General features: G+C 42.5%; 1 protein-coding gene across 1 annotated transcript in view; it reads right to left on the reverse strand.

Moving 5' to 3' along the window:
• Ehd4 (EH domain containing 4) overlaps positions 1-27,647 on the reverse strand; it is an 89,989-nt gene that overhangs the window by 36,471 nt on the left and 25,871 nt on the right. The window contains exon 3 of the mRNA XM_026392017.2: positions 19,433-19,530. Within this exon, the coding sequence (XP_026247802.1) occupies positions 19,433-19,530 (98 nt within the window). The remainder of the gene's footprint in view (positions 1-19,432; positions 19,531-27,647) is intronic.

Genomic DNA, 27,647 nt, shown 5'->3' on the forward strand with positions numbered 1-27,647 from the left:
ATCTGTATTTGGGGTAGAAATGGGAGTTCAAAACCCAATAGAGTCAAATGTATGAAAGATGATTTATCAAGAGCTCTGTAATGTTTGGAACAATCAATAAAAAAAAAATTAGGTTAAGAAGCAGGCCCATTTAAAGAGGACTGGGTCTCATGAAAATCAAAGGGAGATCAAAAGAAAAAAGGAAAGGGACTAGGGGGAGGGAGGAAAGAGGGAAAGGGAAATACTGGGGAATGATCTGTCCTAATTATATTGTTATATTGTGTACCCATACAAATATGTAACAACAAATCCCATCATTATGTACAACTATAATGCACCATTAAAAATATAGAAAAAATAAAGAGAACTAGGTGCTGGAAAAAGACAACAATGTTATATGACATTTTAGGCTCTTTTCTGGAGAGGAAAGTTGGTAAAAATCCACCAAGAAGCTGGGTGTGGTGGTGCACGCCTGTAATCCCAGTGGCTCAGGAGGCTGAGGCAGGAGCAACACAAGTTCAAAGCCAGCCTCAGCAATGGTGAGGTGCTAAGCAACTCAGTGAGACCCTGTCTCTAAATAAAATACAAAATAGGGCTGGGGATGTGGCTCAGTAGTCGAGTGCCCCCGAGTTCAATCCCTAGTACCAAACCAAACCAAACAAAACAAAACAAAAACCCCCAAAAATATCCATCAAGAAACACCTACATGTCCCAGAGACTGGCCCAACCATTTCATTTTGCTAGGTCTTGATTTCTACATCTATAAGATGAATAAGATGATCAATAAGGATTCTTAAGTTATAGCTGTATAAGGTGGTTCTGAATAGGAAACTTCTCTGAAAAGTCAGATTCTTAGGAAAGTTGCTTGGCATGGTGACTCACACCTGTAATCCCAGTGACTCAGGAGGCTGCAGTAGGAAGATTGCAAGTTCAAGGTCAGTACTGGCAACTTAGTGAGACCCTGTCTCAAAATAAAAAATAAAAAGTGCTGGGATATGCCTCAGTGGTAAAGTGCCTCAGGTTCAATCCCCAGTACTCTCTACCTCTGCCTGTGTTAACACACACACACACACACACACACACACACACACACACACACACACATATATCTCAGGAAAGTCAATGTAGCTCATTATATAATACAGATATAACTAGTTGCAGGACTAAAACAAGAATGTAAAACCTTCAGGAAGCTACAGGAATACTGAATGATTAACTCTAAATAAGAAAACTATTAAGAAAAAGTGTCATTCTATTATAGTTCTTCCACTGGGTTCATTGGCTACAGCATGTGGGCCAATTAGAAAATCCCTGTATGTTTTCATGTGGGTAAATAGCTGCCCCATAAGTTTAATTCACTTTTCATCCAATCCTAAACAACTCTATATTGAAAAAAAAATCACCAAAGTCAAGGTCAAAGGATGCTTATGAAATCATCGAATTCAACTTTCTAATACTGTATCAGAATTAATAGAATCCAGGAATCAAGTGTCACACACATGGAAATTACCCATTCCTCATTTTTCAAGTGGGCTTTGTGTGCATCAGGCAAGAAAGCCTTGTACAATACATCTATAAATCAGACGCAGTCAGCTTGGCAAACATTACTTATACACAATTTTCTTGAGGCAAAATGCCAAGGATATCAGACTCCACCCAAATGTGATAAGGCCAAGCACTGTCAAATAAGGCCTTGACCCTGACAGTGGGTCTTGTCATTTTGAATTGCGGAAGGGCAAAAAGACAATGTTTCCTCAAGCCACAATTTTCTGAAGAGAGATGGGAAAGCAAGATGACAACTGTGGGATCAACAAAGGGCTTCAAGGCAACTTCTGACCCCGAATACCTGCCCAGTCTTGTCCCTCCTTTGAAACAGCCTGTCCTTGCATGAGAGCTCTGGGAGCATGTGGACATCAGCCAGCCACCAAGCCCAGCTCCAGCAACTAAGTTATCAGTCACTGGCTTATGAAGCCAAAGTATTACTCAGAGGTGGTTATTTCTGGGTCTATATCACAGATGAAAAGACAGATCAAGTCAGTGGAGACCATGTGAGTCCACACTGGGCTCTATATTAAAAAAAAGACTCACTTATTTTACAAAGTGAAGTCCATGTAGTCACCAATAGTACTTTAACTTGGTCAAATGCCTCCAAAGAAGAAATACTTTTAAAAGAGTCATCAACACTAAAAATCAATCTAATACATAAACGGTGAGAAATGAAAATTAGAATCATAAGGAGATGCTGTTCATGTATTAGATTAGCAAAGATAAAAGAAAGAAAACCAGAAATTCCCTGTGCTTGAGGTTTATGGAAACAAGAACATTCTGTCCACTGGTGGGGTGTGAACAGGTGCACTTTATATATATATATATATATATATATATATATATATATATATATATATACACACACACACACACACACACACACACACACATATAAGTATATATATGTATATACACACATAAAATATATATGTGTGTATATACATATATTTTTAAGTTGTTGATAGACATTTATTTATTTAATTTATTTATATGCGGTGCTGAGAATCAAACCCAGTGCCTCACACATGCCAGACAAGTGCACTACCACTGAGCCCAAGCCCCACCCCCAAACAGGTGCACTTTTGAGAGCAGCATTTTGACACTAGCTAATACCATCAATAGACAGCTTTGGTCGTCTTTGGTTGAACAATTCCACTTCTTAGAATGTATATTATGGCTACATTTACACAATGTCTTGATTAGTTTTATTTTTTAATATTTATTTAGTTGTAGATGAACATACAGTATCTTTATTTATTTTTATGTGGTGCTGAGGATCAAACCCAGTGCCTCACACATTCGAGGCAAGCACTTTACCACTGAGCTACAGTCCCAGCCCCTTTTTATTTTTTTTAACTGACAAAAAACTACACATATTTATCTTGTACAACATGTTTTGAAATACATATACATTGTGGACTAGTTAAGGTGACCAATGGGGCTGGGGATGTAGCTCAAGCGGTAGCGCGCTCGCCTGGCATGCATGCGGCCCGGGTTCGATCCTCAGCACCACATACCAACAAAGATGTTGTGTCCGCCGAGAACTAACTAAATAAATAAATATTTAAAAAATTCTCTCTCTCTCTCTCTCTCTCTCTCTCATTCTCTCTCTCTCTCTCTCTCTCTCTCTCTCTCTCTCCTCTCTCACTCTCTCTTTAAAAAAAAAAAAGGTGACCAATGAACATATTACTTCACATACTTATTTTTGATGGTAAGATCACTTAAAATCTATTCTCTTGTAATTTTCAAGATACATTACATGCCAACTGTATATTCTTATATTGTACATGCAAAACTATCTATATTGATTGTGGCACTGTTCATGACAAAAATATTAGAAATGGTTTGCATGTCATCTGTGGAAAGCAAAACAGCTGCTGTGTGCATACTTGTAATCCCAATGACTTGGGAAACTGAGGCAGGAGGATCATGAGTTTGAGACCAGCCTCTGCAACTTAGCAAGACCTTGTCTCAAAATCAAACATAAAAAGCTTAGTGGTAAAGCACTTCTAAGTTGCATCTCTAGCACCAAAAAAAAGGAGGAGGAGAAGGAGATACTAGTTTATTCATTCTGGCACATCCACAGGATGGAACAGGTGGTAGGCAGCACCACAATAACGAAATGGACAAGCTTCAAGATTGCAGGTGGAAAAGTCACAGTACAGAACAGTGTGAGAAAACCCTCCTTAGCCCCCTAGATCGTGGATGGAATCTGCTTGAGGAGAGGAGGGATGTAAGTAGGGACAGATGTTCTTTAATTTTTGCAACTTGAACGTTTTGTCCTAAGCTTGCACACACCTACACACAAAACAATGTCATTCCCACTGAAGAGCATTTCTGAAAGGTGAAATGCTAAGTAAATTGTATTTTGTATCACAATTTGGATTCAAACAAGAAGTGGTTTTGAGAGACCAAAAGAATCTAGGTGAAATCGGGGTTTCTTGAGGACACTGCATTATGGTACCAAAGAGAAACATCCCCAGCTACAGGAAATAGGAATTTGGCAGAAAGAATTGGAAAAGTGACAAAAGCTGGGCACCTTGCCACAGAACACCTCCTACTTGTCACTCTCTGCAGCAGGTCCCTGATTCCGACCTTGCCTGCATTCTCCTGGCTTTACTGTGAAGTGCAAATGTTTAATTTACCTCCCCTTTTCTTTCCTCTCCTTCCTATCTTTCTTCTTTTCTTTGACCACTGAAGAGCAGGATCCTTGTTGGCCAAAGTCCCAGGACCTGGTCCCACTACTTTCCCCTGGGAAATGCCGACACTTGGCTGAGCTGGCCTTGGGATCCTAGCCTGTCTATTGTGGGTCTAACCCCAGTTCCATAAAAAGAACAGTGACTGCCATTCCAGCATTCTTAATCACAACTCTGCTAAACGCATGTTATCTCACTTGATCTTCAGGGCCCCACACTAGGACCTATACTCAGGTCAGCCTCCTCCAGGACCCATAGTAAGCTTGCCTGCACCCTCCATTTTACTATCTGCTTCCATGGAAATCACACATGCCAGGAAAGCCCTGTGATTTTCAGGATTTCAACATCTACTGGCTTATTTTCCATGAAGTCAACCCCTCTCTCTCAGCTTCATGGTTAAAAAGAATAGATAATATCCAGCCAGGCGCTATGGCTGATGCCTATAATCCCAGAGGAGGCTGAGGCAGGAGGATCATGAGTTCGAGAGACCAGCCTCAGCAACTTAGTGAGACCCTGTCTTAATAATAAAAGAAAAAGGGCTGGGAATGTAGCTAAGCGGTAGAGCTCTTTCTTAGCAAGTGCAAGGGTTCAATCCCTAGTTCTGCCAAAAAAAAAAAAAAAAAAAAAGAAAAGCTAATATCTATGGAACACCTAGGTATTTACATACCTAGTGCCAACTGTATATTCTTACATCGTACATGCAAAACTGTGTAGATAATTCAGATCCTCACAAAATCCAACATTGTGAGGTTGAGTACTTTTATCCTATTTTAGGGAGGAGGAAACAGAGGTTCAAAGAGGCGAAGTATCTTGCTTAGGTCAACCAGCTAGTGGAAGGGCCAGGGAAATGGAAAGACACTGCAGTGCCTCTCAGCATGCATTGCTTCTTTTCCACCTAGAATCCTGCATTTACAATCCATCACTCCCATTCTCCAAATCAGAGGCCACCACTGGGGTGGGAAGGAGAATCTTATTTTCCACATTTAACAGGGATCAGCGTTGTCAAACAAGAATGTCTCCATTATGCTAGGGAAAGCTATTAAACATTTAAAGAGCAAATGAATTTTTTTAAACCTTCTTTATGTTCATTAGAAGTTCCTAAAGTCACAGACTATCTTCTAAATAGGTCTAAAATGCTTTGAGGGTGTTCCTACGTGGAATGAAGGCACAAGTAGAGGACAGCAGCATCAGGCCATGACTCCCTTCCTGTCAGATGCCCAAGAGGCTAGTGCAATAGTTGTCACTTGATCACCTGGTGACCACTGCAGGTTAGAATGGTCTCTGCTCCCATAGGAAGACCCTGCTTAGTCCCAGAGCCCAGTCTGGTACAGGGCTGTCCTACCCCCATCCCCTCTCACCTCCTTCATCCCTTGGAGGGCAGCACTTACCCTAGGTAAAATGGAGATGAAGGACTGAGCCAAAGTCCTTTTCAAGCACTTTTGTTTCACTTTGCCTGGGGGTGGTGGGGTAGGAGGATTGGCTCAGGAATAATGGCCCAGTGCTACCCCAGATTCCTCAAAGCGGAGCCTTCCTGCATCAGAACCCCAGGGCAGCAGCCTTTGGGTCCCACCCAGGCATCCTGACCCAGGTGCCAGAGGGCAGCACTTTCACATGTTCCCTGGATGAGAACTTTGCCTGTGGGAGCCTGGTGACCACCCCACTAGCCTTCAGTGCATCGTTCACAGCCACAGAAGCAGAAGGGGGCTGGAGAGGAAAGGGTAGGACAAGAAACAATGATGGCCACAGCTGAGGGAAGAGAAAACCAATCAACCAAATGAGCCTACAGAAACTGAGCGGCAGTCCCAGGGCTGGTCTGTTCCTGTCTAGAACAAGAATACCCGGATGTACAATGATAATTCTGTGTAATCAAGAGAAGGTTTAAAAAGATAACCTTTCAATAGCTTCCTGTTACTCTCAGAATAAAATCCACCCATTTTTCCAAGGCCTCCAGTTCACACCAGCAGCTCCCCCTGATCTCTTTGCCCACTACTTCCTGGCTACTCCCCAGCCTCCAGATCTCCCTGAACCTGCCCTCTGGCCTTTGCTAATGCAGCTTCTTCTTCTGCAGAGCCTTCCCTGAAATTCTGCTCGGTGAATCCTCCACACTTTCTGTGCTGCCTAAATGCCACCTACTCAGAGACCTCCCCTGACTAGCCACTTAAAGTAGGAACACATCCGTGAAGGATGCAAGAGTTTCCTCCAAGCCCTTGTTTCAATTTCCATTTGTTTTGTGTTTTGGCTCCCTCATCTCCTCCCCAGTCCATGAAGGCAGCCAAGGCTCCATCTTGCTGCTCTTAAATCTAAAGCATCAGGGACCTAATATATAGTTGGTGCTTAAGAAATTTACCAGAGGGCACCTTGCAGAGTGTTGTACCTGGCAGATATTCAATGTAGAAAATCTCCTTGTCCTTTCTACTGTCCTTGGAATGAGAATATAGGACAGTATGTACTGTCTTTCCCCAAGATTACCATTAAAAATTACTAAAGGGGGAAAAAACCAAACAAACCAGAAGATTTGAGGTTTGAAGGGAAAAGCATCAATTATGTTGCCTCATGTGGTATCCTTCCCTAGGGATGCCTTCTCAGAGTGTGTGACTAGTGGCTTGTTTTGTCCCCGTTGGTGTCAATGTCTCTAGTGATTCACGGCATGTGCTGCGGAACCAGCCTGTCTGGTTTGAAACTCACTCAGATACTTTATCAGTCACTTTGGTCATCAGCTACCTTAAGACTCATTGGCTTAAACAATAACTCTCTGGGGGTTCTGATCATGGGCTGAGCTTAGCTGGGTGGCTCTTGGTTGAGGTCTGTCATGAGGTGAGAGTCAGCAGTTAGGGCTGCAGTCATCTGATGCCTAACCTGAGCTGGCTGATGGCTCCTTCATGCACATCTCAGCTGAGTCAGCCGAACAGCTGGGGGCTACCTGAGCCTCCTGGCATTTCTGGGGACCAGCTTGGGCTTCCCTGCAGTATAGTGGCCTCAGAGTAGTCAGCCCTTTCAGATGACAGCTGTTTTCCCCTAAATGAACATTATAAGAATTCCAGGTAGAACCTGCAGGGCTTCTTATGGCCTGGAGGTGGGGAGTCATGAAGTGTCACTTCTGCAAATTCTCCTGATCAAAAGTGAGTCAGAGGGTCAACCAGGTTCAAGGGGAGAAGCCTGCACAAAGACCTGAATACTGGGATGTGTGGCTCTGAGTATGGTGGAGAGGGAGGAGGCATGGATTGAGAATACCCATCATTCTTGCTCTATGACTCTGAGCCAATACTTAACCTCTCTGTGCCTCACTCTTCTCTTCTGCAAAGTAAGACAAATGTTCCCACCCCACAGAGCTTTTGTGAAGAGCAAATGACTTCTAATATAGGGAATGCACTTAACTTATCATGTAAGTATTAGCTATTAATTTTTTTTTTTGGTTCCAGGGATTAAATTTAGGGGTACTTCACTGAGCCACATCCCAAGCCTTTTTTTGTATTTTATTTAGAGAGATTTAAATAAAGTACTAAATAAGTACTTAGGGCCTCACTAAGTTGCTGAGGCTGGCTTTGAACTTGTAATTCTCCTGCCTCCGTCTCCCGAGCCACTGGGATTACAGACATGTGCACTGTACCCAGCTAGCTTTTACTCTTGTTACTCAGAATAGTAAGGAGCACGCTTCTTCCCATTGATTTATCTATCTCCCAATATCTATGAAATATTCTATGATCATGAGCTACTCTATGTGCAAAGTAAGAGAAATGTTCTTTTCATTATCAAAAATTTTTTTTCCTCATTTAAAGTCCAAATTTTAAGTTTGTATAAAATTAGCTATCCCTCCTGATCAAATGAGCATTTAAAATATTAACAAAAACTAAAAACAGCTGCCAGGGCCTGGAGAATGGCATTTTGAGTCACATTGATAATGTGCTCACTTTCAGGCCAGAGCCACTGACACTTGTGGTGTGGAATTTCCCATGGCATTGGTAGAAAAGAAGCCACAAATATGTTTGTCAGCAAACTTCCCTGAAACAAAAAGAAATCAGGATTTCCTGCCAGAGGCCCAAGTAGTGAGTGATGTCTAGCATCTCACAGCCTAATCTGATACTGGACTTTAGCACTGGCTAGAAAACAGGATCTGCCAACAAATCATCAGAGATGGGCCTCAGTCCCTGGGGCCAGACACTGTTCTGTTGCTGCCAAATCCAAACAAAGCTCCGACGTCACTGAACTCCAACTCTAAATATAAAAATGGCTTGATGATCCGAGTCTGTGATCTATTCTATAGAATTCTCTACTCTATTTCCTATCTCTCAGTGTTCCAGGCAGCCTTTAGAATAAAACCTGGTCTCTGCCATGTGTGTGCCCGCCTGCCATGTACCCATGATCTAGCACATGTGTCACTCTTATCCCTCCAAAAGGCCCTGAGCTCACACAGCTTTCTTTGTTCTTTCCCATTCTTTCTGCTGTCTAGAAAAGATGGTAACAGTAAGGGCAGCTGTGGTCATCTCTCCCTTGGCCAGGTGCCAGGCAGATGCTGTGGTAAGAGTACCACACAGTCATCTCACTCCACCTTCACCCTGGTCCACTGAACTTTGCTGGCCTGTGAGTTTGCCCATTTATCCTGCCAGATATTGATTAGGAAGAGCTGGGCATGGTGGCACCTGTAATATCAGTTACTCAGGAGGCTGACACCGGAGGATCACAAGTTCAAGGCCAGCCCAGGGTGACTTATTGAGACTCTGTCTAAAATAACTAATAAATAAAAAGCTCTTTATGAGGCTAGACATATAGATCAATGGAATAAATTCAGAGTTTAGAAATAAACACTTGTATTTATAGCCAATTATTTTTCCAGACAAGGGTGTCAAGATAATTGGGGAAAAAATTGTCTTTTCAACAAATGGCACTGAGGCAACCAGATTTCCACATGCAAAGGAATGAAGCTAGACTTCTACCTCACATCACAGGTAAAAATTAACTTAAAATGGATCAATGACTTAATGTCAGAGCTAAAACTAAAGCACTTAGGAAAAAATATATGAGTAAATCTTCATGACCTAGTGTTAGGCAAAGTCTTCTTAGATAAGATATCAAAGTGCATGTAACCAAAAAACAAAACAAAACAAAACACAAATAAACCTTCATTGAGATTAAAAACATTTGTATTTCAGAGGATACCACCAAGAGAGTGAAAATACAACCTACAAATCAGGAGAAGATATTTGCAAATTGTATATCTGACTAGTATATAGAATATAAAAAGGAACTGTAACAATTCAATAAATAGCCAAATGAAAAAATGGACAAAGGATCTGCCGAAGAAGGCATACAAGTGGTCAACAAGCACATGAGAAGAAGCTCAACATCACTAGCCAACAGGGAAACGCAAATCAAAACCACAAGGAGATACCAATTTCATATCCACTAGGAGGTTAATCAAAGAGACACACAAAACCAAGTGTTGATGAGGATGAGGAGAAACTCAAGCCCTCAGACACTTGTGACAGAAATGTAAAATGGTGCAGTGGCTTTGGAAAAAAGTCTGGCAATTTTCAAAAGGTGTAAGTATGGAGTCATGATCTGATCTAGAAATTTCACACTTAGACATAGATCCAAAATAAATGAAAACATACGCCCACACAAAAACTTACACATGAATGTTCATAGAGCATTTCTCACACCAGCCATAAATTTGAAACAATTCAAATTCCTATCAACTGATGAATAAACAAAATGTATATCCATATTATGGAATATTACTCAGCCATAAAACAGAACCAGTACTGAGATATACTATAATATAGAAAAACCTTGAAAACATGAAGCTAAGCAAAAGAAGTTAACACGAAAAGCTGTTCACTGAATGGTTCCATTTATATGAAATGTCCCAAATAGGCAAATCCCTAGAGGTAGAAAGTAGATAAATGGTTGTCTAGGGCTAGGAGAAGAGGAGAATGGGAGTGATTGTTAATGGGTATGGAGTTTCTTTTTGAGCTGATGAAAATCTTAAAAAATTCATTGTAGTGATGGTAGAAAAAAATACTGTAAAAACAAGAAAACCACTGAATTTTTAAAAAACGAGAATACAAAGCCTAAATAAATAAATAAATAAAAAGGGAAGAAGCACCTTTAGCAGTTTCACTGACTCTACCTCTTACATCCCCTCTAGTTTGGAGCTGGTGTGCTCACTGTGCATCTTGATTAGAACTCTGTAAGGCACAGGGGCCAGACTGGCTCATCTATGTGTGTCTACCTCAACTGTGGGTGAACATCTGTGCATGCCCATCTGGGTCATTTTAAATTCTGGCACCTGGGATGACGCTTGGCACCCAGTAGATAATCAATATAAATGTGTGTTCAATGAATGTCTCTAGTGTGCCCTTAATATTAACCATTTTTTATGCCATAAATTCTAAAATAAAGCAGTCTCAATATCTCTCCTTTATTTTAAACTTCTTTTTCCATTAAGTATTTTAAAAACTAAATGACCAATTAATTTTACTTCTTACCTGCTTCCAGAGAGATCTTTGCTTTCAAATTTTAAAAACAATTCCTCAGTAAAAATGACTGAGATATATAGGAAAAGAGTAGAAACAATTATACAAACATAGCATATTCAGCTCCTAAATAACAAATCCATATTTCAAATAACTATGAAAAGTTTTTCTATTCTGTGAGACAGTAGACTTTTGGAGCAAAGAAACCAATATCCAGAAAATAGAACTCAGCCTTTAAAAACTCTCTGACCTTCAATAACAATGCAATGGTGCTGAAGGTAAAAACAGCTAACATTTATTGATCAATTACTATGTGCTAGGCTGGGCACTATATTTTCTATATATCTGTATTTTCTACTGACAACCTATGTGATAGGTATTATCATCATCTCCATTTTACAAACAGATTAATGACATTCCCAAGGCCACATGGTCAGTAAACAGCTGTGCTGAACTTGAATTTTAACCCAGGATGTCTGATTCCATATGTGCTCTTCCAGTTTCACTATATGCTACAGCCTTTGGGGACTCCAATCCCTCGATTCCACTAAGGAAAATAATTTGTTTGATTCTGGGTTTATACTGATGAGTGTAGGTTACAGAAACAAACTCAGAAAAACATGAACATATGAAAATCTAAGTCAGAATAGGAGTGAATAGAAGGTGTGACTATCTCATGCTTGAAATTTCATTTTAAATGTTCTTTAAACAACAGAGAAAATATCTGAATAAATAATATGGTCAGGCCAAATGTGCAAAACCTTGACTTGCTCCCACTCTGCTAGGCTGGTTCTTTCTGACTGTTTAAGCCTTGGCTAAAATGTTGTCTCCCTGACTTTCCAGCCCATCTTACTGGCTTCTCATTGAGTTCAGTGTCTCCTGTTTCCTTCCTAGTACATGGCATTATTTATTTAAATGTATAAAACAATTTATCAGCTTCTTTTTGTCTGATTCTCTCTTTAGAATATCCACTCTACAAGGGCAGTGACTAGCTACCTTGTTGGCTTAGCTAGTATCTGTTGCATGAACAACTTTGGAACAATTTGAGGCACTGGTGACTGGCTGGATGACCACCTAAGACTGAAGTGACCTCAGGACAGGGATAATCTGTACCTTTTTCATCCTGACTTGGTATCTGGCTTATGGGAGCTCAACACATCTTGGCTGAACTCGTTCATTTGAATGAACTGCTGCCAGCCTAGAGGGCAGTCCTTCTGGGTGAGACGAGGCTCTGTCCACTCAACTTGATCTAAAGGTGCTAATGCAGGGCCTGCTGAAGAAGCCTCGGGGATCTGAGAGCTTGAACTGCTGTAAAGTCAGGACGTGAACAGCACCTATAAGGGCCATGGCAGTGAGCTCAGGTGACCTCAGTGTGTGGTGCTGCTTAAAAGCAGGGATGGTCCTTGGCTGTAACTGCTGGTGATAAGAACATGGTGATGGTACTACTTCACAAATGCCCCTTTTTATTTATTATTTCCTACTCTTATTGATGATACCACCCAAATCAGTCCTGAACTTCCTTGTTCCCAGGGATAATGGACAGGTATTAGCAGGGCACTCTGGAACTCTTTGTTGAGGCTCAGGGTGCACCTCCCAAGCCCTGGGCTTGGTTGGCCCCTCCCAGCTGACCCCAGGCCTCCTTCAGGGGTCAGGGCTGCTATAGAACCTGACTAACCTCTTGCTCCAGGCTTCTCAGTTCTTTAGGGGAAAAGACTCATTTCTTTTTGCGTTTTTTCCTCTAATTCTTCTCATTGCCAAAGCCTAAGAGGGGAAGTTATTCTTATCTGGACATCTCTAAATGTTCTCTCTCCTTTCCTGGGCAGTCATCAAAATCCGGTCTTTTGTCTTTAAAGTTAAAAAAACTTGTCAAGTAGATGTGTTTGTACTTCCCTGATTATGGTCTGTTTTCGCCTTTTCTGTTTTTTTTCCACACCCTTATTAACCACAACTTGGATTTCCATGCTGTTTCCCAGCTCCATCAATTCTTTTCTGATTAGGTTTGAGGCCCTGAGCTTGGTTGGCAGACCCTTGAAAGAGCCTGTTCATGGGGACCTGCCAACACTCAGGTACCAGACTTAAGGATATTTGTATGTAAATGTTAAAACGTGAGTTAATGATTTTGAAGCTTCTGTTCCATGCACTACTGCAGTTTATTGTTTTTACAAGAGTTTTCTACCCTTCTATTTTTCTCATCTTCTCAGTTCTAGTTCATTGGCTTATAAAGAACAGGCTGGGAAGGCTGGGGTTGTAGCTCAGAGGTAGAGAGCTTCCCTCTCACGTGGGTTCGATCCTCAGCACCACGTAAAAATAAATAAACAAAATAAAGGTATGTGTCCATCTAAAACTATTTTTAAAAATTAAAAATATTAAAAAATAAAAGAACAGGCTGGGATTGGTAGAGACAAGGGCCTCAATACCAGGAAGACACTGTTTTAAAAAAATTTTCTAAATTTGTTCTAATTAGTTAAACATGAGAGCAGAATGCTTTTTGACACATTGTACCCAAATGGAGCACAAATTCCCATTCCTCTGGCTGCACATGGAGCAGTCACACCAGTAGTGTAATCATACATGTATATAGGAGATATTCTTAGATTTTCACTTGACAAGCTGTTGGTTCTGGGGAGAATAAATAGATGTGTTTGAAAATTCAGATTAAGAGCTGTTTCTTTTTTCTCTAAAGTTATTTACATTAAAAATATTTTTAGTTGTAGATGAACACAATATTTTTATTTTGTTTATTTTTTTTAATGTGGTTCTGAGAATCAAACCCAGCCACAACCCTAGTCCATAGAGTTATTTATATTTTTAAAAGGGAAAACTGTATCATTCTTTTTGCTACAGTCAAGTCTATTGAAGGCTACCCCAAATCTCACACTTTTAGGAAACCACAGGAATAATTTATGCAACGAAACCAGCACCTCAAAACACCACTGTGCTACATACAGATGGACAAGTACAACAGCGGCCCTACTAGAATTGTTCAGTGTTCTCTTGTTTAGACAGAGGTGTCATGAGTGAAGCCAGAACCCAGAGGTTTGTCCCAAGAAGGTGGGAACACATGGTGGTGTCCATGCCAAGTCCAGAAATAAATCCTAGCTTATGTTTAGTTTCTGCATGGAATAAACAGTATTGTAGGAAGCAAACAGTGCAGGAGCCAGAACAATAACAGATTAGGAATAAAAACAAGGATGTGCATGTGGATAAATGTGCTCTTCTCATTGCACAGAATAAAAAACCTAGGTGCTGTCATCAGGGGCAAAGGAGGTTCCATCCAGAATGAACCAGTTCAGATTTTACCTACCCAATTCAGGAAAACAATCCAGAAAATCTCAAGTTTTCAAAATTTCATTCTTTGTTGGCAAGAAAAGAATCAAGAAAAGTTTGTGGAACTTCTAGGGTGGCTATTAATGGATTAGAATAAAGTTATTATAAATATATCAGAACATTTTTATTCCTGCTTGATGGGAATTCAATTGTTTATGCCAGCCAGGAAATAGTTCAATAACTAAACTTAATCTTTTGTTCCTAAAGATTTTCTGCTAACTATAATTAAACTGGGGAGCATTTGAAGGGTAACATTTCTTTACAGAGCAGTACACTAATGACTGCTCCAAAATCAAGGGCATGAATGGGTTCATTTATATAGTTTATAAAAAGGAGATTTACATGACGGTTCCTCCCCCAATTGCTGGCTGGCTGACTAGGCAGTCTTGCTAAAGGGAGCTCAGAGCACTCCAACAGGAGGCTGGAGGCAAGCACAATGTCCTGACCTCTGAGGTCACTGCTGGAGTCTGCTGGTGAGAAGGTTATACTGAGATGAACATGAACTAGTGACGACCACCTCTAACACGAGTGAGCTGGCCATGTTCTGTATCAAACCTATACCATGGAATGTAAGTTATCCTGTAGAAGGGTCAAGTGTTTCTTCTTGTCACCAGTGACTGACCTGAGAAGGGTATGTACTGGCTGTATAATGCCTACATTATGCCTGTGATCACACTGGCTCCTCTCCCCAGCACAGAATATAAAAGCCCCAGGTCTTATGATGCAATGAGAGAAGATTAATGAGGAAGCACGGAGCCACAGGTGAGGTGAGGCACTCGACTGAACCCCAGGGCTCAGAGTCCCTATTTCTGCTTTCAGCACTAAGGCATCTGGACTCCTTATGGGGGTACATTCTCACTGGACATGAGGCCACCTGGTTCCCAGGGTTCTGGGACCTGGCTAATGTCTGTGAGAGCTGCCCAAGATGATGTGAGACCAGTTTGGAAGTTCAGGTCCCTCCTGCCTCCATGCGACTCCCAGCAAAGCAGCACGGATGCTCAACCTTCCTTTTACAGTCCGCCTGACCCTGAGCTGATTGACAACACAGGATTTGATGGAATCAATGTGTTTTCCTGGGGATGCTCAGCAGTCACCATATACTCACCCACCTCCTCCTGCATCTAAGCCTCCTTCCCAGCAAGCTCTCTGCCTAGGGTTTGAAGTCTTCCCCAGGTAGGGGTGGGCTGGTTCCCACATGGCTTTGACCTTCCACTACTGCTAGGAGCAGTCATTCCTTTGAGCCTGTTCTCCAAACTCAGTATCTTGTCAATAATTTTCACTGAATCCACTCTGCAGGTGTCCAGCTTGGTCACTCATCTGCCTGCAGCTGATGGCTGTACAGCAGCTTTCCTGGAGGTGTGTAAAAGGCTAAGAAAACTATTAAAGATCTTCCCTGTCCATGACCTTTGCACATCCTTGATGGCACATATAAAGAAGCCAACTTTTCTGTGGGTGCGCCTCATTCAAAACTCAGTCATTGACTTATCTCAAGGCCCTCACTCCCTCCCTTCAGGATATGGCCAGTCCTTGGGGGGATGAAGTGTCCTTCAGGGTATCACAAGGTCACACAGGTTGTCAGAATGAAGTTTCTCTGTTCTAATTTGTATTTAAGGAGCCCCACTGGGAATAAGACTTTGGAGTCTCACCCGTGGCGAGGATGCTCCTTTTGGGACTTCCCAGTCAGGATCCTGAAAAGCTGCCCTGGGATTCCCCAGGTATGTGATCAGATGTTGGTATTTCTCTGGATCCAGTGATGTATTTTCTTCCTCTCTTGCCTATCACTTCTGCTTTTGCTCTGCTTCCATATTATTTCTAAAATAAACGCTATCTTGTATAAGGAGAGTGTCTTATTGTCTCTCAGATCTGACCTGCCAAATTCAGCAGCTGCACACATGTGTAATGTGTGATGGTGAGTGGGAGTTTCCTTGGTTCTGACTGCTCAAGATTATATTTAGGTTTCAAATAGATAATAAATTCTAATCAACTAGCGCGGGGTAGACATATATAGCAGGGGCTTAATACACAGTAGCTGTTACACTATCACTAATGCACAGTTCAACTAAAGCTTTAAATGTAAGAGAGGCCTACTTGATGAGAAAGATAAGTCACTAGGCTTTTTGAGGGTTAATACATAAAAATGCACAAAGGAAAACAGAGAAGGCAGTTATATATCAGCAGTCCCCCTTCCTGTTTCATAGCAAAACAGAAGGGGAGGCAGAGACCCCCCTCAAAGTTTTAAATGTCTGTGGGGTCACAACTGGTATGTACTCCTTTGCCCAATGCTGACATCACTTCCTGGAGAAGATGGGACTGATCTAAAGCTGGACAAAAGGACATCAGTATAAGCATATTTGAGAACAAAGCAGTATTTGCAATAGTTTAAGCTAAAAACTGCTTTAAGATACTTCATAATCTTTGGGGTTAATGTGTTGAAAATGTCAGCTGACAGGGCTGGGGATGGGACACAATTTCAAACAATTCAAGCGGTAGCGCGCTCGCCTGGCATGTGTGCGGCCTGGGTTCGATCCTCAGCACCACATACAAAAAAAGATGTTGTGTCCGCCGAAAAACTAAAAAATAAATAAAAATTTTCTCTCTCTCTCTTTAAAAAAAAAAAGAAAAAAGAAAAAGAAAATGTCAGCTGACTGACTAACCACCAACTGTGCCCCAACACCATGTGACCATTCAAGCTTGGGATCCCCAGCTGCCAGCTGCAGTGCTGTCACTTGTGGCTTGAGGTCCTTCCTCACCAATTGCTATGTCTGTCAGAGCAGCAGGGACTAGCTGACTGGCTCAAACCATATGTGCTATTTCTGTGCATAGGATGTGAGGAAGGTGAGGAAGTGCACGCCGTGGTAAATCAGACCAGGATATGAGTCAGATCATATTATAAAGGGTTGAAAAGGACTGATCTTCAAAGCACACTGAGCATCATGCCGGGCTTCAACATAATTGGAAAGGAGCCACAGTTTGAAAGACGCTTATAATTACTAAGTAAAGGAGAAACACTGAAGACTGTGAAAGGTTAAGTTTGGTCAAAGGCCTACAAGTGAAAAGAAATAGATAAGGTAGAAGCCATACTCTAAGGGTCTTAAAATTCTGCAATAAAAAGAAAGATTTCCCAGGATCACCTACTTCTCCAACAAATTTTGGTCAGATAAGCAGAGGTAGTCAAGTAGCAACAGCACAGAAAAGCTATAGGATATTGGACTTGCCTTATTTTTCTTTTCAAACAAAAAATTTTATCTGCAAGGCAATCTTTCTTGGGCCAAATTAATGGTCCTAAACTAGCTCTTTAAAATAAGAGAATCTATGGACATCCAAAATATGGATGTCTGTAAGTAACACTCGAAGAGTAAAAATCTGTTAACAATCAAAATATCACAAATCAGTTAAATAAACCATGGTGTGTCCCTTTCCTGGAATCCAAGCAGCTGTTAAAAGAAGTGACATAATTTGAATATTCTTGCATAAAGTGATGTCTGAGATAAACTGTTATGTCAAAATATCAAGTTGTAGAAAATATGTACGGCAATCACATTTCTGTTAGAAATGATGTTTGGAGAAGTCTCTAAGGAGTCAGAGAAGACCACTTAAAACTGTTACTAGTGACCCATTGAATCATTTACAACAGCTATTTTATTTTTTATTTTTTAAAAATATTTATGTTTTAGTTGTAGTTGGACACAATTCCTTTATTTTGTTTATTTATTTTTATGTGGTGCTGAGGATTGAACCCAGGTCCTCGCATGTGCTAGGTGAGCACTCTACTGCTGAGCCCCAGCCCCAGCCTCTATAACAGCTATTTTATAACAGAGAATAAAACCAACAAAGATATTTATAAGAAAAGAATAATGCACATCTGTTTTTTTCCTCTAGTTGCAAGATTCTGGGAGGCCTTAGGTGGCCTAATGGTACTGCCAGCATCCCTGGCTGAATCAGTGTGCAGTAGGACAAACCCTGGGAAGGGTCCAGTTCTGGGCAGCCCTGAGCTCTCTGCAGGTCCAAGATGGCAGCAGGGAGGCAGCAGAGTCAGCATTTCTGAAATGCCATGGGAAAAGGGCTTACTGGCCTCAGAAGCCCTTTGTTTACCCCTGCCCCTGACACGGCACCCTTGCAGGGCCTGTATAATTGCTCTTCTGCTTGGTGAGCTGTGGGGAGCTCACAGCTTAGCCATACTTGTGGCCATGACCCCAGACCACCACTGCTCAGCCTTGGCATGCCAGCACATCTCAAAATGGTTTTACTGGCTTGCTGTTCAAGAGGCTGCAAAGAGTTATTAGTGAGGTGTGACACAAACAATTCATCTGCACATCACTTCCCTCCCAGCAGAGCCTTGTGGAAGCATCCTTTCTTCCACAGCCAGGGTGAAGGGAGGTAGTTGACCTGCCCCTGTCACCACAGGAATCCATCCTAATGTCCTCCCAACCACGCATTTCCTCTCTGTAAATCAATGTCCTCTGGTCTTCCTGACAGCCCCTTTCTTCAGGAGAGAGGGGAGGCAACACGCCCATCTGTAGAAACCACCTGCCTAGGTCTGCAAACAACTGTTGCTTCAGCCTTGTCTGCTCAAGGCTGAAGAAGCCCATGCTATTGCTGAAGTATTTTTGTTCTTCTACTTAGATCTACTCTGAATGCCTTACAGGCTGTTTCCACTGAGTTCTATGACAACTTGATCAATGTCTGACTTCTTCACCAGAACAAGAGCCCCTTGAGGGAAGAACTTGCACCGTCCCCAGTGCATAGCACAGCATCTGCTACCAAGTAGGTGCCCAATAAAGGCTTGCTCAGTGAAAGGATGCTACAAGGGCTGCTGGGGGATCCATGGAAGTGGGAGCAGGAAGGAGCTTAGGAGGCTTCTCTTCCCTCCCATGTCTAGCTTGCCTCCTCTGTTTTTTGTAATATGTGTCCAGGTGAATAGTTAGCAAGAGATATTTCCCCTCTCAAATGCTGGAGACTTATCAGAGCTGTGTATAACGGATGACAGAGTTTAAAGGAATGAGGAGACTTTAGAAAGACCCCAGAAAGTTTCTCAGTTGAAATGCAGAGCCTGTGATGCTGACCCCCTGGTTGTTTCTTGGGGGCCCTTCAACTTATCCAGGGATGCTGTGAGGTGTCCTGGAAAGTGGCTGTGCTAAAGGATGGGAAGAATATGACAGAGGCCAGACATGGTGGTGCATGCCTGTAAACCTAGCAGCTCAGGAGGCTGAGGCAGGAGGAGCGTGAGTTCAAAGCCAGCCTCGGCAACTGTGAGGCAATAAGCAAATCAGGGAGACCCTGTCTCTAAACAAAATACAAAAAAAGAAAAAAGAAAGAAAGAAAGAAAAAAGAATATGATCCTCTTCCCATATCAGAGAGGATCTCAGACAGTCCTGCAGGAGGGCAGAAGGGGCAAGATGGAGCACTGACCTCGGCTGATGCGCTGCTTCTCCCCAGATAAGATGCCAGGGCTGTCAATGATGCTGATACTCTTCAGGACCTGATTGGGCAGCTGAGAGCACATGAACCTAGAAGACCAGACAAAAAAGGCGGGGTCAGAACTGGGCCTCACAAAGGGCTCTAACTCCGGGTGCCCAGGGCTTTCTGTGCCCACTTATGTCTGTTAAGTGGGGGTGTAGAGGAGGTTGGCGGACACTAAAGAAGCTTGTAAAGTTGCCTGTACAGCAGGGGCTTCGAAAGAATGATGGCAACTCCACTGGTGCCACACAATGATGCCAGCCTACGGGACAGATGTGGGAGGTAGGCTGGCTACTTACCACTTGATCTCTGTTAACTTTTATTTGATCCTCATATTAACCTCCTGAGGAAAAAAATTACTATCACTTTGGGGTAACTAGCTCAGTGTCACTCAGAGCTAGATCTTATATCCAGGTCAACCTGACTCAAGTCCATGAGCCTCCCTTTCCTTCCTCCTTGCTCTTCCTGCCCAAGCATCCCTTCTCCTGTAGGAAATCCCATGACTCCTTTAGAGGGCACTTCCCCACTTGGCTACAGTACCCCAAACTCCCTGTCCTGCCCATTCCCCGGGGTGAGGGCTGGAGGTATTGGGGTCTGTTTCTTTGTCTGGTACCCCAAAATTCAGCACCCAATGCCTCTTTGGTTTTAGCTCCAGGGAAGGGCAGACACCTATGTGCAATGCCCCAAATCTTCCAGGTGTTTAGGAATCCTAGAAGTTCCCTGGCAGCAGACAACTGGGCTGCGGCTGGGTCCTTGGATGAGCTTTTCTAAGCCTCCTTCCTATCTCTCATTGCCTGATGCCACTTCCTTCTTCTGACTGTGGTCCTTCCTGTTCTGGTTTTAGTCAGCTACCTTTGCGATGGCCTCATGGAAGCAGATTGGGGTAGGAGGAAAATTCTGGCCTGGGGATTGGCAGACCTGGGCTCAGTTTCTGCTTAGTCTTTGCCAATGATTTTCATGGGCCCTGGACAAGGGCCTCCCTCTTTGGACCTCAGTTCCTCATGTGTGCTGGAGACACTCTGGACCAGAAACTGGTGATGTTCTTTGTAGCTTTACCACTGTAAACTCTATGAGTAACAGCAGGAAGCACTTTGTTACTTCCAACCCAGGCAAGAGAGCCTGGTCTGGATCTTTGTTAGGTCCTGTGTATGTTTTAAGGAGGAAACAGGAGTGCCTCTCCTTTTCCTGTGCTATCAGTGGACAACTTCTTTCTCTGTGTGGCAGAAAGCTTGAAAACACTCGATAACAGCTCAATTCTTCCATTCAGTGGAAGTGGTAGGGATTACTCACAAAGTAAGTATGCTGGGAATTCGGGACAGGGAGGCCGCCCAGCCTCCACAGTGCCTATGAACAGACTGACTCCACAGGCAGGGGAGGGCAGCCCAAGCCCGGGTTACCAATTTGACATTTCAACATCACTTTGCTTCAAGGTGCTCAGGACAAGTTTTTCCATACATTCTTTCCTATCTTTCCAAATCATCCCAGGAAGGCAGGGGAAAGGAGGATCCTTTCTCAGGTGGAAAACTTGCAGCACAAAGCAGGAAGATAACTTGAGGCCATGTGCTAATGCATGGCTGACTGGGGACTAGAGACCTAAACTACATTTTCTGCAGTCCTGGGATTGAACCCAGGGCCTCATACAATGCTAGGCAAGCACTCTACCATGAACTACATTCCCAGCCTGCAACTTAGCATTTTTGATATCAGATGAATAGAAAGCAACCCATTTAGTTAAATATGCAATGTTAAAAATAGAGGGTCAAGAGAGGCACATAATGTAACCCCAGCGACTTGGGGAGGCTAAGGCAGGAGGGTTGAGAGTTCAAACCTGGCATCAACAACTTAGAGAGGCCCTAAGCAACTCAGCAAGACCCTGTCTCTAATAAAATATTTTAAAAAGGACTGGGGTTGTGGCTCAGTGGCTAAACTCCCCTGGATTCAATCCCTGGTACCCCCCCCCAAAAAAAAAGCGGGGGGGGGGGTTGAGTAAATTTAAAATAAATTGCTCATTTCTGCTTTTCCCTCCCTACCCCTGCACCCTGAACTCCACTGCCCAATGCCAAGAAAGATTTGTGAGTAAAGCATATAGGGATTGCCAAGCACCGTTTGTAAATTCACAGAGCAAAACACAACTAACTACCCAGTTGTCTAGAACTGGGGGAGGAACTGAGTTCTAAGCACATCTGGGGTGGCCCCCATTTCTTGTCATTTCCTCCTTTCTATCAAGCAGCCCAAGACATTTGGTGATGCTAAACATATTGCACCTACACGAAAGTATTTTACACAAACTGTTCCCATGGGGAGGCTGATGTTTCTCCAAAACCACAAGCTCACACTCAGTATCAATTTTTCCAAAACATAAACCCTTAGATTTTGGTGTGTGGCTGACACAGGGATTCAAAATTTACATACTGTTCACTCCCTGTGTATAAAGAAAAGACATTTTAACAGCTCCCAGGCTTCCTGACGCAACAGCAGAGGCTAAATGTGCGAGCCAGAGAGAAAAAGGCAGTGCAATGAGCTGATGTCACCACACGACACATAAGGACACATAGGCCAGGGGCCTAGACAACTGCCAAGGGGAGGAGAAGGAGGAGAGCTAGCCCTTAGGGGCACATGAGAGGGGCCGCTGAAGTTGTGTGTGCAAAGCTGGATCCTACTCCATGAAAGAGCACGGGTGGGGTTGGGCAGGAGAGCACAGAGCACCAGTGAGCACTCAGTCCCCAAGGCTGCCACAGCTGCACTGTAAAGCTAGAACCATAAAGTACTCCACCAATGAGACACTGAGCCACATCTCCAGCCCACAGATGTATTCTCAAAAACCAATGGGCTGGGGATGTGGCTCAAGCGGTAGCGCGTTTGCCTGGCATGCGTGAGGCCCAGGTTCGATCCTCAACACCACATACCAACAAAGATGTTGTGTCTGCCGAAAACTAAAAAAATAAATAAATAAATATTTTAAAAAACTCTCTCTCTCTCTCACACTCTTACTCTCACTCTCTCTTTAAAACAAAACAAAACAAAACAAAACAAAACAAAAAAAACATTTAGCCAGGTATGGTGGTGCTACATGCCTAGAGTCCCAGAGACCTGGGAAGCCTAGGCAGAGGATCACAAGCTTGAGTCCAGCCTGGACAACTTAGTGAGATCTTGTCTTAAAATAGGAAAAATTTAGAGGACTGAGAGTATAGTTCAGTGGCAGAATGCTTTCCTTGCATGTGCCCAGCCCAGGGTTAGATCCTTAGTACCACAAAAGAAAAAGCAAACAAATAAAAATCCACATTTTATTGTAATCAGAAAGTGCCTAATGCTTCTCTATCAATCATGTTTTACTCTCTGCATTCAGAAAGGAAGGTAGGAAGCAAGCTCACTTGTTGTATCCATCACAGTCGGTGCAGGCGAGGCCTGTGCCTTTCTGCTGAAATGTTTCCAAACACAGATTTGCTGTTCCAGGATGGATTTCCTACTCCTTCCTGAATGATTAACACAAAGTGCATCTGTGCCTGGCCTTCTCCACATGAAATATGTGGACATGTGCTGGTCAGAACCGTAGCTGACCTGATGAGCTTTGTTTTCAAAAGTCAAAGAAGGGAAGGGAGGAACCAAGATTCTTAGCTGGGTCCCCATTCCATGTCACCTCCAAATCTAGGGAAGGTCGGGGTAGCAGAAAGAAGTGGTTGACACCCTAATGGCACAGGCTGTAGGGTTTTGGGCATGTTGCCAGGAGTCCTGACTCACAGTAAAGTGAGAGGCGAGAGAATAGATTACTTAAAATTGCTTCTCAATGCTAAAATTCCAAGTCAATGATCAATTTTTTTTTCACAGATGAGGTTTTTTTTTTTTTTTTTTTTTTTTTTTTTTTTTTGGTGCTGGGGATTAAACCCCAGGGTCTTGTGCATGTGAAGCAAGCACTCTACCAACTGAGCTATATCCCCAGCCCCATAGATTTATAAGATGAGATTTTATAAATACCAAATAATCATATTAGATATTATAATAATCAAATTTGGATCAAATTAGCCCTGAGGAGAATCAAACTTTTTAAAATGTAGTTCAGCTGAGGAAAGAGACAACTTTGTATAAAGAAAAAATGGCTTTAGAAGAGACATAATATAATGGGGCTTCTCCAACGAGTGGGCAGAAAGACTGGCTGGAAAGGAGAGTTCAGTGATCAGTTTTTCAAGAATTGAACTTGTAGAAGAACCTTAACACTGACTGAATTTTTAATGAAACAGTGATGTCTGTGGTGTTTGTAATAACAATAAACTAGCAGCAGCATTTACTGACCTCTTACCATGTGTCAGGTCTGTTCTAAGCATTTCCTCTGCACATGAACTCAATCTTTCCACAATTCAAGGGGCCTATGGGCTGGGAGCTGTCATCTTATAAAGAAGAAGACTGGGGCCCAGAGAGTCCATATGCTGTAACTTGCCAAATCTCATGGCCAACAAGGGACAGAACTGGGATACTGTTAGCCTGGCAGTGCTGCCTGTGGAGTCCAGGGTCTTAGCTATATGGCTACTAATACCTCATGCTTTTGAGGTAATAGTAGGGGAAAATGTCAGGTCCTTATCCCTGATACTTCTGGAACTGACCGAAACACACTGGTGTCACCAGGACCTGTGCGCTCAGTATGCTGCTGGCTGGGTCCATTCCTTCTAACCTGCCTCCTCGTGCTTTTGAATCATGATTTTTGTGTGCCTTTAGCACACACAGGGAAATATCTTGAAACATGAGTGACATGCCACAGTCCTGGAGCTCTTCTCCCAGGGGCTACCTTGTGGGGCTTGCTCTCTACCTGGTTGTATGGAGGGTAGGGGCAGTGAACAGAAGGCAGATGTGTGCTTTTACCAATTTCCCTCGTGTAGGTCTCTAAACCTCTCTGAGCAACTATTACAAGGTTAGCTATTAGGCTGAAATAAATTTAAACTTACAATGGCGAGAGTATAGAACTGTTTCAAAGCATTTCCTTTGACCCAGCCCATTTTATTCACATGGGTAAAACCAGAGACATTACACATCCATACTAAGTAGGAGAATACATAGGACACAGTCTATAAAAAAGACTTTAACAGTTAAATTGTAATAGTTATTACATGGTCCTGCCGTAATGGCTGAGCTAACCTTCCAGTGCCCAGGAAGAACTGAAGTCCACATCTAAACTATATAAAAGCCCCTGGTTGCCCTTTGACTAAATCTTATGAAATTATCACTTTGAAAGGTAAAAGATGGTTGAAGACTGGTGATTTCACATGGTTCAACCTAAACAGTTACTTTTATAAATCCTCTCCTGAAGGCCAGTGGTGAAAACTGGGTGCAATGCACCAGTCTAGAGGATCTGTCTGAGCCCAGGGAGTACAGCTAGTTTTCTGGAATGCTGGACCCGTATAGGCAGCTGCCAAACAAGAACAATGATCTGGAAGTCACTTCAAGTTCCAAGGTTAAAAATTAACAGGAAAAGCTTCGGAAGTTTATTGTGGTTATTATGACAAATGTACTACAAAACATAAACAAAACATAAAACAGTTATCCTTTCAGATTTAAATAAAACTTTTTTTTTTTTCCTGCTGTGTCCAGAGTGATTCTTGGCAAAATCCTGTTTTCCTTAATTTCTGCAGCTAAATTAGGTGGAGAAGTCAGTGTGTGTGTCTTTCCAATGTTGTGGACATATGGCAAGTCATTTTTTAAAAATTTCCCAATGGGCCAGGCACAGTGGTGCACACTTGTAATCCCAGTGGCTCAGGAGGCTGAGGCAGGAGGATCGAGAGTTCAAAGCCAGCCTCAGCAATTTAGCAAGGCCCTAAGCAACTCAGTGAGACCCTGTCTCTAAATAAAATATATAAAAGAGCTGGGAATGTGGCTCAGCAGTTAAACACTTTGGAGTTCAATCTCTAGTACTCCCCCCGCCACCAAAAAAAAAATTCCCAATGGTAAATAAGTGATTAATAAGTGACTAAATATCTAAAACTCAAATAATAATATTGAATGAACCCTCATTTATTTACATAGAGGTAACAAATGGAGTACAAGTCCAAAACCATACCTGTGTGTTCTATGATGGGCAAATTATTACACAAACCTAAGACAGTGGTTTTTACCATCACTATGAACCATCATCAGGTCTGCCTAAAATGACAGTGCACTGGAGGGACAGTTTAGACTCCTTCAATTCAAAAGGAAGTTTCAAAAATTTAAATCCTAGGGCAAGCGATTAAAGTTATTTTTTAAAAATGGAATTTCTTTTGTGAGAGACTACAATTAAAAAAAAAGCAGATTTTAAGACTAAACACAATGTTTCTTAACTATCTGGATTAAAAAGTATTTCTAATTTTTAGAAAAGTAGACTGTGGGAAAAACAACATGCAATTCAGAAGCAGACTGCATGGGAAAATGTCGGTCCTCATCCCTGATACTTCTGGAACTGACTGAAATGCACTGGGGTCGCCAGGGGCTGTGTGCTCAGCGTGCAGCTGGCTGGGTCCATTCCTCCTGGGGTGACCTGCCTCCTGATACACTGTAAAATGTCAATAACCCCCTGCAATGGTGCCACTCCAAAAAAGGTGGACCATGGGACTCCTCTCTCAAGGGAAGCAATGGTGAAGTTGTTGTTTTTTTTTTTTTTTAAGGAAAAAAATAAATCTTTTTTCAGAGATGAAATGATTTAGAGATGTGAAAGTCACACTTGATAATCTAAATCATTTCATCTCTGAAAATTCTTGCATTGTCTCATAATGAGCTTTTGGGGGACAGCCCATAGCTAAACTAAAATAATAGGCCTGGATTTACACATCTACCAAACATGGTGAAGTTTCAGAACTCCTTTTGTTGTAGACTCAACTCCTCCTTTTATCGTTCAAGTGTGAACAATTCTATAATTTGCACCTGTCTTTTCAGGAATTCATCTTCATTTCTCAAAAATGCACCACAGACTTCTGCTAGCCTCTTCAAAAATCAGCCTGGGAGACTGAGATTCAGGCTCCACTGGATTTGCTTAATGCTGGGTGGTGGTGTTCCAAGTATCACCTGGTTCTACCTTGTGAAATACTTGACTCTTCTGTTCCCAGAAGGATGCTGAAAAACCAGCCTCTACCTCAGAGCAAAGCCTGTCCAAGGAAGGGACTTCACCTTTGTCCTTGGAAAGACCCACAGAGCACTCCTAGGCACATTCCCACCCTGTTAAGTTGTTTATCTACAAATAACAGGAGAGATCTGCTGCGCCAGGTGTCCCAGACTCAGTCAGGCTAGTGGGGATCCATAGCAACCCCCTAGCAGCCACCAATCAGCATGAGACAGGGAAATACCTGAGATGCCAGATGACCCTCCCAGTAGTTTATGGTGGTTGATAACGTTGGGAAACCATGTAGTTCAGCGCGTACACCCCTCTTGGCTTAAATCAATCAGTTCAAATAAATCCCCCTCTTGTAGTAACCAATCACCCCTACCCAACTTGTTCCCGCCAGTGAATGTGCTAATCATGTTTTAGAGTTGTTATTTGATTTTCCCGTGGTGTGTGATGATTTGCTAAGAGATGCTATGATGTATGTGAAGTCCCTGTCTTCCCTAAAGAGGGTATAAAACTGCTGCAAACCCTGGGCTCCGGGCCTCTCAGCGTCACCAGTTGCTGTGTGTGCGCGCATGGAGGACTGAGCTAGCTCACAATAAATACCTCTTTGCTGTTTACATCGATCTTGGTCTCTGGTGGTCTTTTAGGGGTCCCGAATTCGAGCATAACAATGCTACAGTCATGTAAGTGTGATTGAGCGCCCTGTGCCAACTGATACTCTTTCTTAAATAAGAGCTTTTGTGAAGCAGTAATGTCACGCAGATACCGTCACTGCTTGATCAGGCTGTCTGCTCTAACATGTGCTATGAATTTCCATGAGGCACATCCCTTACACATAAGCCTTTGTCAGTGCTTAGCTAGGCACAGGGTGGTAAACAGGAAGGGGAAACCTGAATTCTAGTCCTGATTCTGCCTGTTTTTGACAGCCTCTTCTTGAATAAACCATTTTTTTTTCTGCTTCTAGTTTTCTTACTTATGAATTGGACATTGTGTTGTCTATCAACCCCTCAAGCATTATGTAGATGAAACTATGTGAACTACACCTTGGGGAACAATCACTATCATCTCTACCATCTCTGCTGGAAGGCAATTTTGGGGATAGCC

The sequence above is a fragment of the Urocitellus parryii genome, chromosome 6 (genome assembly GCF_045843805.1).
Source record: "Urocitellus parryii isolate mUroPar1 chromosome 6, mUroPar1.hap1, whole genome shotgun sequence".
Lineage (NCBI taxonomy): Eukaryota > Metazoa > Chordata > Mammalia > Rodentia > Sciuridae > Urocitellus > Urocitellus parryii.